The 15,185-nt window shown below is 35.7% G+C and overlaps 1 protein-coding gene across 2 annotated transcripts in view; it reads left to right on the top strand.

Annotated features, from left to right (window-relative positions):
• Window positions 1-15,185, top strand: part of LSAMP (limbic system associated membrane protein) — a 632,752-nt gene that overhangs the window by 409,457 nt on the left and 208,110 nt on the right. For both annotated transcript variants that reach the window (XM_016941692.3, XM_016941693.3), the window contains exon 3: window positions 7,268-7,393. In XM_016941692.3, coding sequence (XP_016797181.1) covers window positions 7,268-7,393 — 126 coding nt within the window. The remainder of the gene's footprint in view (window positions 1-7,267; window positions 7,394-15,185) is intronic.

The raw sequence follows: 15,185 nt of genomic DNA, 5'->3' as shown, positions 1-15,185 counted from the left end.
TGAGTATGTTCTTCTTGTGGCAATGGCAGAGGCATAAGCACAAGTGAATTCAATGGTGCCAGCACTTTTCAAAACTATGCTTGTGTTCCAGATGCTGACATCCTGTTGGCAAAAGCAAGTAACATGACCCAGGGATGAAAAAGTATGTCACCTTCTGTAGGAGGGCATGGATGTGGCAAAGGATGGGGATAGAGGGAGGAGTACAGATTTGAGGCCATTAACACAGTCTGCCAACAAGAGATTAAGTCAGTTTCATCCTCTTTTGAATCATTCCTCATAGAAACCAAGTTCCAAGGAGGGGATGTCTGAATGGTCCAGCTTAGGTCTTGTACCCACTCCTTGTCCAAGAATTGGTCACTTGATTAAGAGTCCCAACAAACCAATAGCTGTGGGTAAGCAGTGGTTTTTCCAAAGGAAAACCAGGATGTCTTACCAGAAGAAAGAGGCATGGATTCTGGGCAAGTAAATCATATATGTCTATTCCACTTATGTCCCTAGCTTTGTCTCCATTTCCACTTTTTGGCATATATAAGAAACGTTAGTCTTATACAAAAAGAAGAAGGGATGATTTGTGAACCTAGAGAACTGTACAAACAACTCTGGACAGTCAACTCTGGGTCCGTAAGAGTCAGGGCAGACCCTGGAGATCTGGTAGAGGGTGGATAAAGGAACTACAAAGACAATAAGGAGGGACAGAAAAACAGGTGGCAGAGCCAGATTGACTGTGTCATGATCTTACTTAAGCCTGCCCCATTGCACAGCTGAGGGAGTCTATATTATTAGGTGCACCTAGATTTTGGCATTATTTCAGAAATCACCATTAAATTTTTACTAAATAGAAAAAAAATATGTAGGCCCAATGCAATGGCTCATGCCTGTAATCTCGGCACTTTGAGAGGTCAGGGTAGAAGAATCGCTTGAGCCCAGGAGTTTCAGGATGCAGTGAACTATGATCACACCAATGCACACAGAAAAACAAAAGAAAGAAATGTGTATTTCTTAATGCAGAATTTATGTGCATTTCAATAAAGAATATTACCCATTTAATAATTCAAATTTTAAAATTAACACATAATAGTGTGGTATCCAAAAAATTAATGATATATTTTAAAAATATTTTGGTTGAATTAGTTAGCATGGCAAGTAAGGTCTATATTTACATGTTTCCCAGAAATACTTGGCTGGCCAGGTTGGTAGCACTTTATAGGGTGATTCTGAAAACCAAAAGAGTATATGCACTTTACATCATTCAACAAATGGTATTGTGGACATTGGCTAAATAATTATAGGGAGGAAAAAACTCTGATTATTTCTCATACCAGAAATAAATTCCATATGATTCGAATAATTCAATATAAAAAAAGAAACAATTAAAATAAAAAAGAAGAAATCGAGATAAGTATTTAACTGTTCTTATGTTGGAAAAGCATTATTTATGCACAAAAGCAATGGAAGAAATAACAAAAGAGCGATCAATAGATACAACAACAAGGAAGCTTTAAACTTCAGCAAAACAAAAATAATCATAAACAAAAGTAAGAGCCAAAGAATAAATTGTAAATATTACTACATGACAACAAAAGGTCAATTCCTTACAATATAAGTAGCTCTCATTAATCAGTAAGAAAAACAAAATAATCCAGACAAATGTAGTTATCACTGAAACTGAATAGATTGAAAACATTGAATAAATGGTTCATGGCATTATATATAGGAAAATATAATAAATCACACTAATATTCTGTAAATAAGAATTGTTAAGGGATTGTCTAGAAAGAAAAAAAAACACTACACAGAGTACTACGATGTTGCAATAATTCAGCATAAATCAATATTACAGTGATTTTGAAAAATAAAAAACATAACGTTTGCTGATTCAAATAAGAGTATTATGTTAAACAGTACTTTCTAGGCAGTCATTCCTACTGAGAATTAAACTAAAGAAAAAATACCATCTCTATCACTTTTTCAGAAGTGAATATGATCTAGTGGAAGAGTAAAGTTTGTGAAACATACAAATTGTAGGTTTTGGTTCTAGCTGTATTATTCATTAGCTATGTGATATTTACCCATTTTTGTCCCTTTTGCCCGCATGTGGGAAATGGTAGTAGTAGTAGTAATAATGATAATGATAATAATAATAATAATACATTTTACTTCCCAGGATTTTTATAAAGATTTTATAGGGTAATAGAATAAAATTTTTGAATTGCCACCTGATGTTATTGGTGATTATCTAAACTTAATTCTATGGAGGGCTATGGGAAACTAGGAAAGAAATACTAAACTATTACACTAAGAAAGATATATCTGTATCTATCTATTTCTCCCTCCTCACACAAAAAGAAACAAAGACGTTAAAACTCAGAAAAGCCTATAGTTGAAGAAGTTAGACACCAAGTTCTTCTTGGTTCCTATGTTTCTGAAATATACAGACTCTCCTCTGCCTCATGGTTAATGTTTTTTATTAAGAGTCAAATAAGTTGACAGTGAAATAGATGACTAAAGGGGTAGCTAAATAAATATTGATAAGAGCTCTATTTTACTGGTTCAAAATGAAAACTTATTCCTTTCTGACAAAAATTCTGTGAGATACCTTTCTTGAGTGAAGTAAAGAGTTGGGAAAAACTAAGTGAATTTTTTTCAAGCACTTTTTGAGCACCTACTATGTTCTAAGCACCATGCTCTGTAAGATTCAGTGGTTTAGAAAACACTGTGCGTCTTACAGTTTAGTGAAAGGCACAGGTAAGTAACCCAGCTGTCATGATTCAGTGCTGTGAGGGTGAGACACAGGGCATTTCACCCAATATGGCCTCCAGAGTGGGGCATGAGGTGAGAACACAGCAGGGCATTTCACCCATTGTGGATCCAGGAGCAGAGTGGGAGGCAGGGTGGGGAATGACAGGAAGCTCTTTCGTAAACAAGTAAGGAGACAAGCTGATGAGCTGAAATTTGAAAGGGGAAAGAGGGTAATTACATGAAGAGTTGAAAGACTATTTCATGTAGGAAGAAATATAATGTCAAATGCCAGAGTGTGAGGAGAGCACATTTCAGAAGCCAAAATTTGCCTGATCCCATCAGATGATGCAATGCAAATGGAGTAGGAAATGAGGCTGGAGAGAGAAGCAGGGCCAATCATGAATGACCTATTAAACCATATTTAAAAGTTTGGATTTTATCTTGAGGACAATGAGATTAATCAAGAGATATTATATTCACATTTGCAATTTAGGAAAAAAAGTATCTGATTGTAGTGTGGTGAATGTGTGGCAGTGAGCATGAAGAGAGGAAGGCTAGAGGCAAAGAAACCGTTTTTTTTTTTTTTTTTGAGACGGAGTCTCGCTCTGTCACCCAGGCTGGAGTGCAGTGGTGTGATCTGGGCTCACTGCAACCTCCGCCTCCTGGGTTCAAGCCATTCTGCTGCCTCAGCCTCCCGAGTAGCTGGGACTACAGGTTCCCACCACCACGCCCAGCTAATTTTTTTTTTTTTTTTTAGTATTTTTAGTAGAGATGGGGTTTCACCGTGTTAGCCAGGATGGTCTCGATCTCCTGACCTTGTGATCCACCTGCCTCGGCCTCCCAAAGTGCTGGGATTACAGGCGTGAGCCACCGTACCTGGCCGAAACCATTTTTAATATTTTCTCATTTCAGTAATTTAGGCCCTCCCAGAAAGAAATGTTGATGTCTGAAACAAGGTTAGTGGGAGTAGGGACTGGGAGTAAAGAATGAATCTGATATGTGTATATATATAGAGAGAGAGAGAGACACACACACATATGTATATATACACATATATGTATATATACATCACGCTTATATAAAATTGATCCTCCATACATGACATAAACCACAGAACATGACATAAACAACAGAACATGAGGATCAATTTTTTATGAGTGTGGTGAAGGGGAGAGAGCAGTCAAGGGAGATGCTTTGCTTTTTTTGCTTAGACAATTCTGCCTGATGATACTGTTAACTAAGATAATAAAACACAAGTGTTTGGTGGGAATGAAGGTAATGACTTTAGTCCTGAGTTTGTTGAAACTTGGGTGTCTGTGAGGCAAACAATAGGGATACAGAATAGTCCACTGGAATGTAGATATAACAATCATGAAAAATATCTGGGCTGCAGATGTTGATTGCTTTAGCTTCTGAAGCTGGAAAATAGGTAAGATCCTTCGATGAATGTATAGATTGAGATGAAGACAGAGGTAAGTGATCAAACTCTTAAATACAGATAGTTAAGGAAAGGACAAGATAAGCTTAAGAGTGAATCTGAGAAGGCTGACTACAAGGATAAGAGGAAAAACAGTTAAGTTTGGTGTCCTAGAATCCAAGGGAAATAAAAAATAACAACTGGAAGGAGCATCAACAGAGCCAAATACTTCAGAGAAAAAGAAGCTAACAGAAATTGTCCATAGACCTAGAAACAATATGATAATCGGTGAGCTTCCTGACAGTAATTTCATTTGAGGTTAAGGAGAGAATCCAGATTGCACTGAAGGTTGAGGTGTGGATGGGAAATGACGATGTGGTGTAGAACAATTCCCGCAAGAGATTTGGAAAGAGAGATTGAAAGTAAATAAGATGGGAAAAAAATAAAAATAAAAAAGCGACACATGTTCTCAGGATCTCCTGAAAGCTATGTCACAGGAAAAAAGAAAAAAAAAAGAAGTTAATAAGAGTTTAGGGAGAAATTTCTTTTGAAAGCAAAAAACACTGCATCATATGTACATGCTTATGGGAGGAAGCTAGTACAAAATAAAGTAGGAAAACAAATGATGGAGTAAGACCCATTGAAAGAGATCCAGAGGCACATGGGATACACTGATACAGCGTGATTACATTCCTAACTATTCAGCACAAACACTTTCTGTATCTCCAGTCTGAGACTCAGTACTTGAATAGATTGTCCTTAATTAGGAGATGCAGTGTGGTTTGGTGGCCAGAACATAGCCCTGTAGTCAATTATTCTAGATTTTATTCCCAACTTTATCAGTACCTGTCTATGTGAAATTGAACAAGTGGCTTAACTGGTGTGACATGTAAATGCAAAGTCTTCACTGTATCTCCTTTTATTTAAAAAAAAAACACAGAGAGAGAGAGAGATTGTGAGTCAATTGCACCACAGGTAGTAATTCTCTGGGATTTTTTTTAGTTGTGGATTTTTTTCTGTTTTATAAATTTGCATGGTTTTATATTAGGGATATAGAGCCTTTTTTATCAGAACATATCTATATTTCTTCTTACACTGTGTCCTGCGTTGCAATTCACATGTAACTACAACTTTAGTAATGCGGACTCTTAGAATTACTATATAGCTTTCTATGATAGGTTTTGGATTGTTGAGGATGGCACCTAGTATGTCCACGTTATGTTCTGAAACACTATCATTGATTTATAGTTCATTGCAGTTGTTTCGAAGATGTTCAGAGCACTAGCCTACTCATCTGGGAATTAGTAACTGTGAACTCGAAATAACGGAATAATTGGACATTCAGGACTTCTGAATTCTAAGTCCAGTCATAGTTCTTGGTGGGCTCATCCTTAACAAGCCATCATTTTTCTCTGTGTCTGATATTCTTCCCTGTAAAATGTATATGATCTTTCAGGTTTTCACTGCAAAAGTCTGTGAGAACATATTGCAAGACAGTGTGTGAATATGAGAAAACGACCCTTAACCCCGATAGCTAAAGGGAGGATTAGGAACTCTGTAAATAGAGATTGCTAAATATTTGGAATCAACTACAGTCTGCTGCCATTGGGTTTGACTGGTAATGACCAGTCCCCTACCCAGATGCCCTACAAGAGTGGAATGCTGAGGTGGAGAGAGTCCTCATCCTGCTTCCTCCTTGTGACACTCTGAACCAGTCGGTTGCCCAAGTACCATCAGTGTCTCCTAATGAAGATTTGCAGGGATCGTTTGGCTGTCAGGTGCTTGCTTCTGCAAGCAGAAAATGTTCCTGTTTTATTCGTCACTACACAGAGTCTCTAATGGGCAGTAAGAATGAGAAAAGATACAATTCATTATTGAACTCCTTCATGCTCTTTTGTCCTCCTCCTTCCCCCAGACACATACTTTCTCAGGGACAGCTTAAACAAGTGAGTAAAAAAGAAGAAATTCACAGTCAAACTATAAACCCTGCTATTTGTAATCAGTGCATAACCTCTGTGATGAAATTTGTGAGTAATTCACTCCCGACTTAAGCCTACCGACGTGTGATCTAATGTTGCCACCCTGGACACTAATGAAGGAAGTCAGACGGCAGTACAGCTAGCCCTTGGGGACTCATTTCTCACATCACCAAAAACTAATTTCTGTTGTTTTCAGCCATCTGGTAGCCTGGGTTGTGAAGAGGAAGTTTCATTCAAGTAGTGCTTATGAGCAAAGGCCCTGAATTGGCTGGGATTCAAACTCATTTTCTGCCCCTCACCTAGCCCCCTCTATGCCTCAGTTTCCTACCCATAAATAAAAACTTCATAGGATATCATTTCTTTATTATAAGAAGTTATTGAAGTAATATTTGTTAAATACTCTATGTTGGGTTTTAGGTATAATAAATGTTTAATTAAAGCTAGCTATTAATTACGTTGTTAGTAGTAGTGGTGTTGGAAGTACTAGAAGTAATAGTATTTTTGAATGTCTACCTGTCTGTGAGATAGGCCTTATTAATTCATGTTTTAAGTTCTAAGATACTTCATGCAGCCTGTTATACACAAAGATGATATTTAAATGCTTTCTATTGTAGTGATTAATCCATGTTCATTATGTTGCTAGATTATAAGTAACCAGGTATTGCCACATCTTAATAATACAGTAATGTAATCTTATGCTAAATAGCATTGTTTTTCTTTTGCTGGTACTTGGAGAAGACATTGGATTATATTTATTTATATATACATAAGAAAATAAATTTAAATAACAATGATAACATTAATTTACATAAATGTGCATGCTGTCTAATATCTAAATAAGGTCCATTCTAGTATTTTTAAAAGCTAAGATATTTTCATCATACTACTTTGTGTATTTCCTACAGCACTCAGATGGCCATTGTGAATGGTGTTCTTACCTTATAGTAGTGCTTTAGGACAACTTATGGATTTGGTAAGCAGATGGCAAGCATGGGTCTTAACAGCATCCTACTTCTTAACACAGAAATTCAAATTAAGTTATAAAACCTTGAATTTGCCACTTCCAGTTGTATGGCTACAAGCCTAATCTTACTGATATGGTTACATATTCCATTTCCTTTTGTTTTCACAGTCCCACCAAAGATCTCCAACATCTCCTCGGATGTCACTGTGAATGAGGGCAGCAACGTGACTCTGGTCTGCATGGCCAATGGCCGTCCTGAACCTGTTATCACCTGGAGACACCTTACACCAACTGGTAAGCAATACTCCAGGTTCCAATATGCCACATGCTGTTTAAAATATGCTCATGCTCCTGGAATTCTGCTGAATCAGAAATTTCAATTCAATTCAGAATCAGAATTGAAATTCTGTTGAATCAGAAGGTCATGCATCTATCTTGTTATTAAAATACTAACAGAATGGCAACTTTTTTATTTTATTTATTTAGGGTCCTCATGGTCTTTGCTAACGCGTTAATCTCTATAAAGTTTACAATCATTGTACTGAATATATATGTAGATCTGGCTATCATCTATCTATCTATCAAGAGATCTATCTATCTGTAAAATTTCAATTTCAATAGAACAGCTCCCCGCCCCCCAACAATGCAACAAATACAGAAGCATTAAATGGCTTGATATTATATGTAAAATACATGCCAGTTTGGTGATTCAGCATCTTGGGGCAATATTTTGTCTGAATTAATTTTACATAGTTGTTTGTATGTTTGTTTGCTTGGCTTTTAACCACAGTTTTCTAACTTGTAGCACCTTGTGAAGAAATCTATCAAGAAAATACAGAATTGTTTCTGACTTTTATTGTCCTGCCCTTGGCATCTGGTTCTGTGCATCAGACATGGACTAAGCTGCATGAGCTCATTATGAGTCCCAGCTATTGATACTAATTCAGCCAAAATCCGAAACTCATTTCCCAGGAATGTCTTCAACATCCTTTCTTTCCCCTTCTCACCACCATCGCCATAAAAAGGTTCCCAGGCCTCCTGCTTTTGGAACTTTATTTAAATGTTTGAGCAAATTATTTAAGATTAGGTACATACATACTCCTCTACTCTACCAATTACATTTTCTGGTATGCAAAACCATGTCTTGTCAAATAACACAGTCTTTATAGAATGTAGCCTTCTATTTAAATCTTCCAGAAAGATAGGCAATAGGTGAATTATTCTTATAAAATATTATTGATTTTGTAGAGAACTCACAAATTTAACTAATTTATATCTTATAGTCACTTAAAATTTTCTCATATAAGTAACTAGAGATTTGTTACAACATATTCATTTTAAAATGAACACCATAAAAATATTATTCAAGACTGGATGTACAACAGGAGCTAAACTGAGACATTTCTAAAAGACCAGGATAGTATTTGTTTATAATGTCTTTAAAACTATCTGTATTTTGTGGTGTGAAAAGATGGGTCCTCTGTTTGATGTTAGATCCTAAATTAATTTCTCAAGTAAAATTTGGACCAACCTATAGAATGGTTTTATATTTAGGCGGGTATTCTTATTAAAGGCCTCTATTTTCTTGAGAAAGTGTCACTCAAAACCCATCCTTATTAACACAGGCAATTTCTCATTTATTGATAATATATACATGAGACACTTATTTGGGAGAGCAATCTTAAACTCATTGACTCACATACTTATTTTAGACCTTATATGGAAAAAAATATGTATAAAGGATTGTCTCGAGTACGAACGTAGATATTATATCTTTCCCTTGGAATGAATTGAACCTTCAGAGCACGTTCTACTTGGATGACATTATGTTGGCTCCAATCCCATGCCACCTACCCCTGTCCCAAGTAGCATTGCTTTTACTGAATAGCAATTTGGTATAGAAGCTATTGGCTCATATTTAAGGATGTTATAAAAGACACCTTCTAAAATCATTGTGTTTACTGTAATGTTATAATTGAGAGATTGTTAATTGTTTTACATAGTTTTCCTTTGAAAAGACCATTTGAGGAAATTTGTTTTGTTTTTCAATATCTCTACTTTCTTTTTTCCTAAGCAATCGTTTGCTTTTTAAGAAAGGACCCAGTGAATTTTCATAAGTGATTGTATGTCCTTTATTGTTTGACTGTTAGTAAACTTACAGCCAAATTTATGGACCATCTGTAAAAATATATACATTATTATACATAAATTACACATTAAAAATTGATTACAAACAAGCTATGTAGAAGTTTATGGGATCAAGTCCATTTCAGATCACACTTGTGCTATCATCTTGTTTTCTTACCATTATTTTTATTTTGTCTCACCTTTTCTAATTAACTTAAATGTCTATGTAAATATACTATTTATAATTTCTTACTCTTATGTGGAACAAGGTGGTAGATAAAAGAAGGGAAATGGGAGTTAGAAAGGAAGAAAGAGTCTATTCAAGTTATAATCAAATAATGAACTGCATTAATAGAAAGACTCTTTTGGCACAATACTGACTAGCAAATAGGCTTTTCAAGAAAAACTTGCTATGGCTGAACTGAACTTAAAGATAGATTCCTTTTTATCCCTTGAATTTATAAAACTTCTGATGTGGAACCAGAGTTTCAGAGCCTTTCCCACCTTGTCTAGGAGTTTGGGTAGTCATAACTAACTCTCATAAACTTTCCCATGATAATGAACATGTGACTTGACCCCTTAATAGCTTGTTTTTCTATGATGTTTCAAGTCAACAAAAGACCAGAGGACAAGCCATGTCTTCAAGAGTAAATAAAGGCTGTATTTACATAAACTCAGAGGACCCCAGAGGCTTCAATATCAACCAGGAAAATAGATACACTCACAGGGATTCTCAATAGTCAATAACAGAGGTCAGCAAACCACAGCCTATGTATCAAATTTAGTCTGCTCCATTTATGTACTGCCTGCAAGTAAAGAATAGTTTTTTAATTGTTAAATGGGAAAAATATCAAAATAATTTTATTTCTTTGACATGCAAAAATATATCTGTATCTATATATATACAATTCAAATTTCAGTGTACATACATAAAGTTTTACTGCAACCCAGCCATGCTCATTCATTTACAAATTCTCTATGGTTGCTTTTGTTCTAAAACAGCATCACTGAATAATTGCAATAAAGATCACTTGGCCCACAAATGTAAAATATTTTCTATTAGGCCCTTTACAGGGAAGTTTATAGACTCCTGCTCAAGGCCATAGCTTGGGACATAGGACAAGGATTTGCTGCACTCGTCCATGGCCAAGTAGGGCTTTGGGGATATCCCCCACCAAGCTCCTTCAGACATCTCAAAGGAAACAACTTTACTCTTCTACAGTCTTCTATCTAGGCCCACTTTGTAGGTCAGATTCTATTCTGGCACATGCAAAACTAGCTTTCTATTGCGTTTGCAGACTTGAGGACAGACTACTATTCTCCCTTACATTCCCACACCTCCTCTTTCATTTCTTTCACATGTGACCTAAATAACCAACTGATCATAATCATATTCCTGGTGACAGGAGAGAGAACTTTCCTTTGCTATTTTATAAAGGAAACTAGGATTTTTGTTTGTTTGTTTTCATGGTTTTTAAAATTTTCTTTCAAAATATGGAAACCGTAGGTGATTCTTTTCAGCCTGTAATGTGAAGTCTTTCTTGGAGATTACAAACAAGCTATGTGGAAGAGACCCAAAGAAGAGACTCTGCTCCCTGTGTGACAGCAAAGTTGCCTGCAACCCGTGGCCATGTGAAAGGAAAAAAAAAATGGTTAGCTTTGTTCAATTATTAATTGTGTCTTCAACAGTACAGAGTGTGACTGTCTTGCAAAGGAAATATACCTGTAATTAGCTCGACCCCACAGGGATATTGAGCCCTGGATAGGGGAAGATTCTATGCAGGGTCCACAATACCTGATTATCTGTCATTTGATGACATGAGGGAAAGAAAAGAAAGAAATATGCATGGTATATTTTTAGGAAGACAATATTTATTACCTCTTAATTTAGTTTAAAAAAAATTTGGTAAGGCCACTTTGTTTCTTTCTTTTTGCATCTGAAATTTCCTTTTCAAGTATACTGCAAGTGCTTAAGGTAAATTAGAAGAATGGTGAATTTTTCATACATACAAAATAAAAAACACCTGAATTAGATGAAGTTGAAGACATTTATGCATTCTCTGCATGCCTTCTTATATTTCTGATTTCTTAATTTTTCTCCCCTCTTCAGTTATATAGTTCAAAATGATGTGTCACACATGTAGTTATTAAATGTGACCTATTTTCTCCCTTAATTAAGTTAGACTTTCATAATCCTGTGACTCCCAGAGGGCAATTGCACTGTAACGTGTATTTTCTATGGAGTGTTTGATCTTCCTTCTGTGAGCAATGCTGCTCCCATCTTCATTTAACTTTGTTTCTAAGTCTTTCTTCTCACATTCATGAGGAAGTCCCTTTCTCAAATGTGCATGTGTTGTCAGGATTGCTCAGGGTCACAGAAAGAGTTTCTGTGCGTTTCATTTCTGCAAAGGTTTTCACAACCTCCATAGCTTTCTATCACTGAAAAACTCAAAAAGCACACTGAGGATTTAACCCTTTAGGCTGAGAACAACCCAAGAGATACTGTGTAATTTTCTTTTTCAGCCACAAACCAGATCTCACTTTAAAAATATTTTGCAATTTGATGGAGTGAGTGGGAAAATATTGTGCTTGGAGAAGCTAAGAGGAGTCTGAAGAGCATGAAATCCCATTTTCTCATTGGACATTGGGTTTTAACCACTTGATCTGAGATTCCCCTTTCAATTCATTTCCAAGTCTGAACCCTTCACTGATGGCACTTTTTAATTCTATTAATGCTATTACTCTCATCTGTTTTACTTCTAATTGTAACTCACCCAATATGACCAGCCTAGACTCTGACCTCATGGGTTTGAGAGAAATATATAATGTTAAACTGAACTCATTTATTTAAGTTGCATTATAGAAGTACCTGTTGCAAGTAACATCCGGTCCTTCAAGTTAGCATGTTAGAATTAGTATGATTTCATATTTAACACAAAGAACACATTTTCTACAGTTCAAGTTTCAGGAAATTATTTCTCTGGGGCTTTCTTGTGTGGACCTTCCAGAAGATTCAGTGAGTCAAACTTGGTCGCATATGCATGTGTACTAGTCAAAGGTATGCATTTTGCAGGTAAAGGCTGTTGGCCATGCAGTAACATTCAAAACAGAATAATGACTCAATTTATTCTATTAATTGCTTTCATTTATCTCTTGCATTTTTTATTTTTAAATATTTTTATTTTTTCTTTTAAAAGAGGAGAAAATAGATAAAGAACAATCTTATGTTTTATTTTCAGTGTCTTAGTTATATATTGGTTTTAAAATATGTCATCCATCAATACAGAATTATACTCAGATTAATCTTGACCTCCATCTCACAATTTGTTCATTTGGCAAGAATTATTTACAGTGTTCACTCTGTAAACACACAAGGAAGAGCAAGACAGACATGGTCCTTGCACAAATGAAGCTTATAGTTCAATAAGAAAGCAAAGCATTAAACTAATACACACACCTCTTGACTTAGGATGGGCTTATCCAGATATAACCCCATCCTAAATTGGTGCACATGCTAAATGCATATGACTTTCACACCATCATAAAGTCAAAAAATTGTAAGTCAATCCACCATAAGTCAGGACATCTGTAATTGCATGAATAGCCCCATAATTAGATTCATTATGAGGAAAAATTATGGCATTCAATGAGACCATAAAACAGGGCCATGTAGCAAAATCTGCAAGACCAGCAAAGCTCACCTGAGAAGTATTATGCTGAAACCTCAAGGATGAATAGGACCTAGCCAAGAAAATAGGGGAAGAAAGAGTATCCCAGGTATAGAAAACAACGTATATAATGGCCTAGAATGATAATGCATTTAAGAATCCAGGCAAGCGTCTGTATGTGAAATCATGATGTAGGGGTTTTGTTATGCTACTTTTCTTTGAATGTTTAAATCTCTTTTTTAATCACACTTTTTCTTTTACTTTTTAATATATCCATTTCCTTCTTCCAAAAGCACAAAAATAAATTTTAAAATGTTTGCTATATTTTATTTTCAGTGCCTTACTTGTATATTGATATTATATATACCAATGTATAAACTACTATATATACTGTAGTAAATAACAGTGTATCTACTGCATTATACACACATACACTCACAGAGAAAGTTATATACTTTCCCAGTATAGTCTCAGTATATCAGTAGCAGGTATATAGACAGCTGTTTGTGTGTATAAAATATCTTAAATTTAGATTTGAAACATATTTTCCCAATACAGATGGCTCCATAATGGCCTAATCAAGTAAATACAAATTCTTTTTTAGTAACTTTATTATTGAAACAAATGGATCATTTAGAAAATGACTACAAAATTTAACCACATGATTACTGGCCTCCACAACCCAAACTTTAAAAATCCTGGAGATGCTCACAGTAACTGACATGGTCAGCCTTTAAATCATTGAGAAGATCTGCACAATCTAACGTGCTGGCTATTCTTGCAAGTGTTGGACAAATGCCCTAGCATCACTCTACAGCCCCACTCCTACCCTACACACGTGTCATCAGATTCCCAGAGCACTCTGCCTGAAGAGAAGTGAATAAGCCTAGATGTGTTCTTGGGGAACTAGTTTGGACGTCAGTGCTCCAAGACATGGTGGAACCTTGGGTGGGGAGAGGCAATAACTTAATCAGAAACTTTGTACGTGGCCTAGTAAAACAGAAATACAGAGTCCACATCTCTCAACATCTCACTCCTTCAAATACTTTTTGCCACTATTCCAAGTAGTCTATGTTTAAAATACATTTAAAAATAGAATACGTATCATATATTATCCTGAAAATTAAAATAATACGTAGGCAAAGTTCTTGGTGCAGTATTAGCAATTCTTGATATCATTATTATTATTTATTGTAATTATAGTTAACTATGTATTAGCTGCCTATAGTGATCATTTTGGGTGAGATTAATAATTTGACTGAAAACCACCTCAGGCTCTTCTTTATTCAGGTCTATCCTTCATTCCAGCACAATAACCATGGGGATTTTAAAAAAGCTAACATCCAAGTTAGCCTTAATATTTTATATCTTATATTACATTTCATCCCAATGTACCCGCTTAAGGTCTATTTTTTAAAAGGCCATGACAACGACAGTCTCTTGTTTGTTAGAGGGAGAAGTTCTGACATGGCTTATTCATATATCCATTCTCACCTGAGAAGATAGTTTTCCCACAGTCTGGTTATATAACAGTAAATATTTTATTAACTGTAGCTATATAGAACCCATAATGGTGAATTACAACCCTTGTTATTTTTTTCAAAACTGGTGTTTCAAGAGATGATTATACTACCACACACACAAAAATGACCTGCAATGTTCAAGAGTGAGCCATTGAACAGCAACAGAGAGGAGTTACACAGAAAAATAAACAAGCAAACAAATAAGCAAATAAACAAATACTACATTATAGTTTCTTCAGGAGCATATTTAAAAATCAAAGTGACCATGGAGTTGTTGAAATGAGCAGATGCTTGCACAATAAAATTCATCACAGTGAGTACGGGTAGATTTATTTGGGAGTTAACCAAGCCACTAAGAAACAGGATGCAAAAGGATTCACACTGTGTTGAAATGGCTTATCTATACAGGAAAAAGCCTCATTTGGTTGTAAAGCCCCTGTGGACTGTCCACAATGGACTTTCCAATGTTGTCTATGGATGTCAGCTAAGATCTATTCCAATATCCCTCATGAGATGACAGGGTAGGTCTGATTTAGATCCTTGCCAAGGGGGACAATCTCAGGTCTCATGAATCAATATATGTACCCAGGGTTGTCAGAAGCAAACGGGCCAGAGGACAAGTTCCAAGAGATGTTCAGGGAAGGAAATAAAAATTGTCTGAGCCAGAAAGGTAAGAATGATCCTGGCCTCTTTTTCTTCCTTTGCCCCAGCAATGATTAATTTCACACATTATCTTGAGTATTTTCCTTGGTAACTACTAATTCATTC

This window comes from Pan troglodytes, chromosome 2 (assembly GCF_028858775.2).
Source record: "Pan troglodytes isolate AG18354 chromosome 2, NHGRI_mPanTro3-v2.0_pri, whole genome shotgun sequence".
NCBI classification, from domain to species: domain Eukaryota; kingdom Metazoa; phylum Chordata; class Mammalia; order Primates; family Hominidae; genus Pan; species Pan troglodytes.
This window is presented reverse-complemented; position numbering and strand designations above follow the sequence as displayed.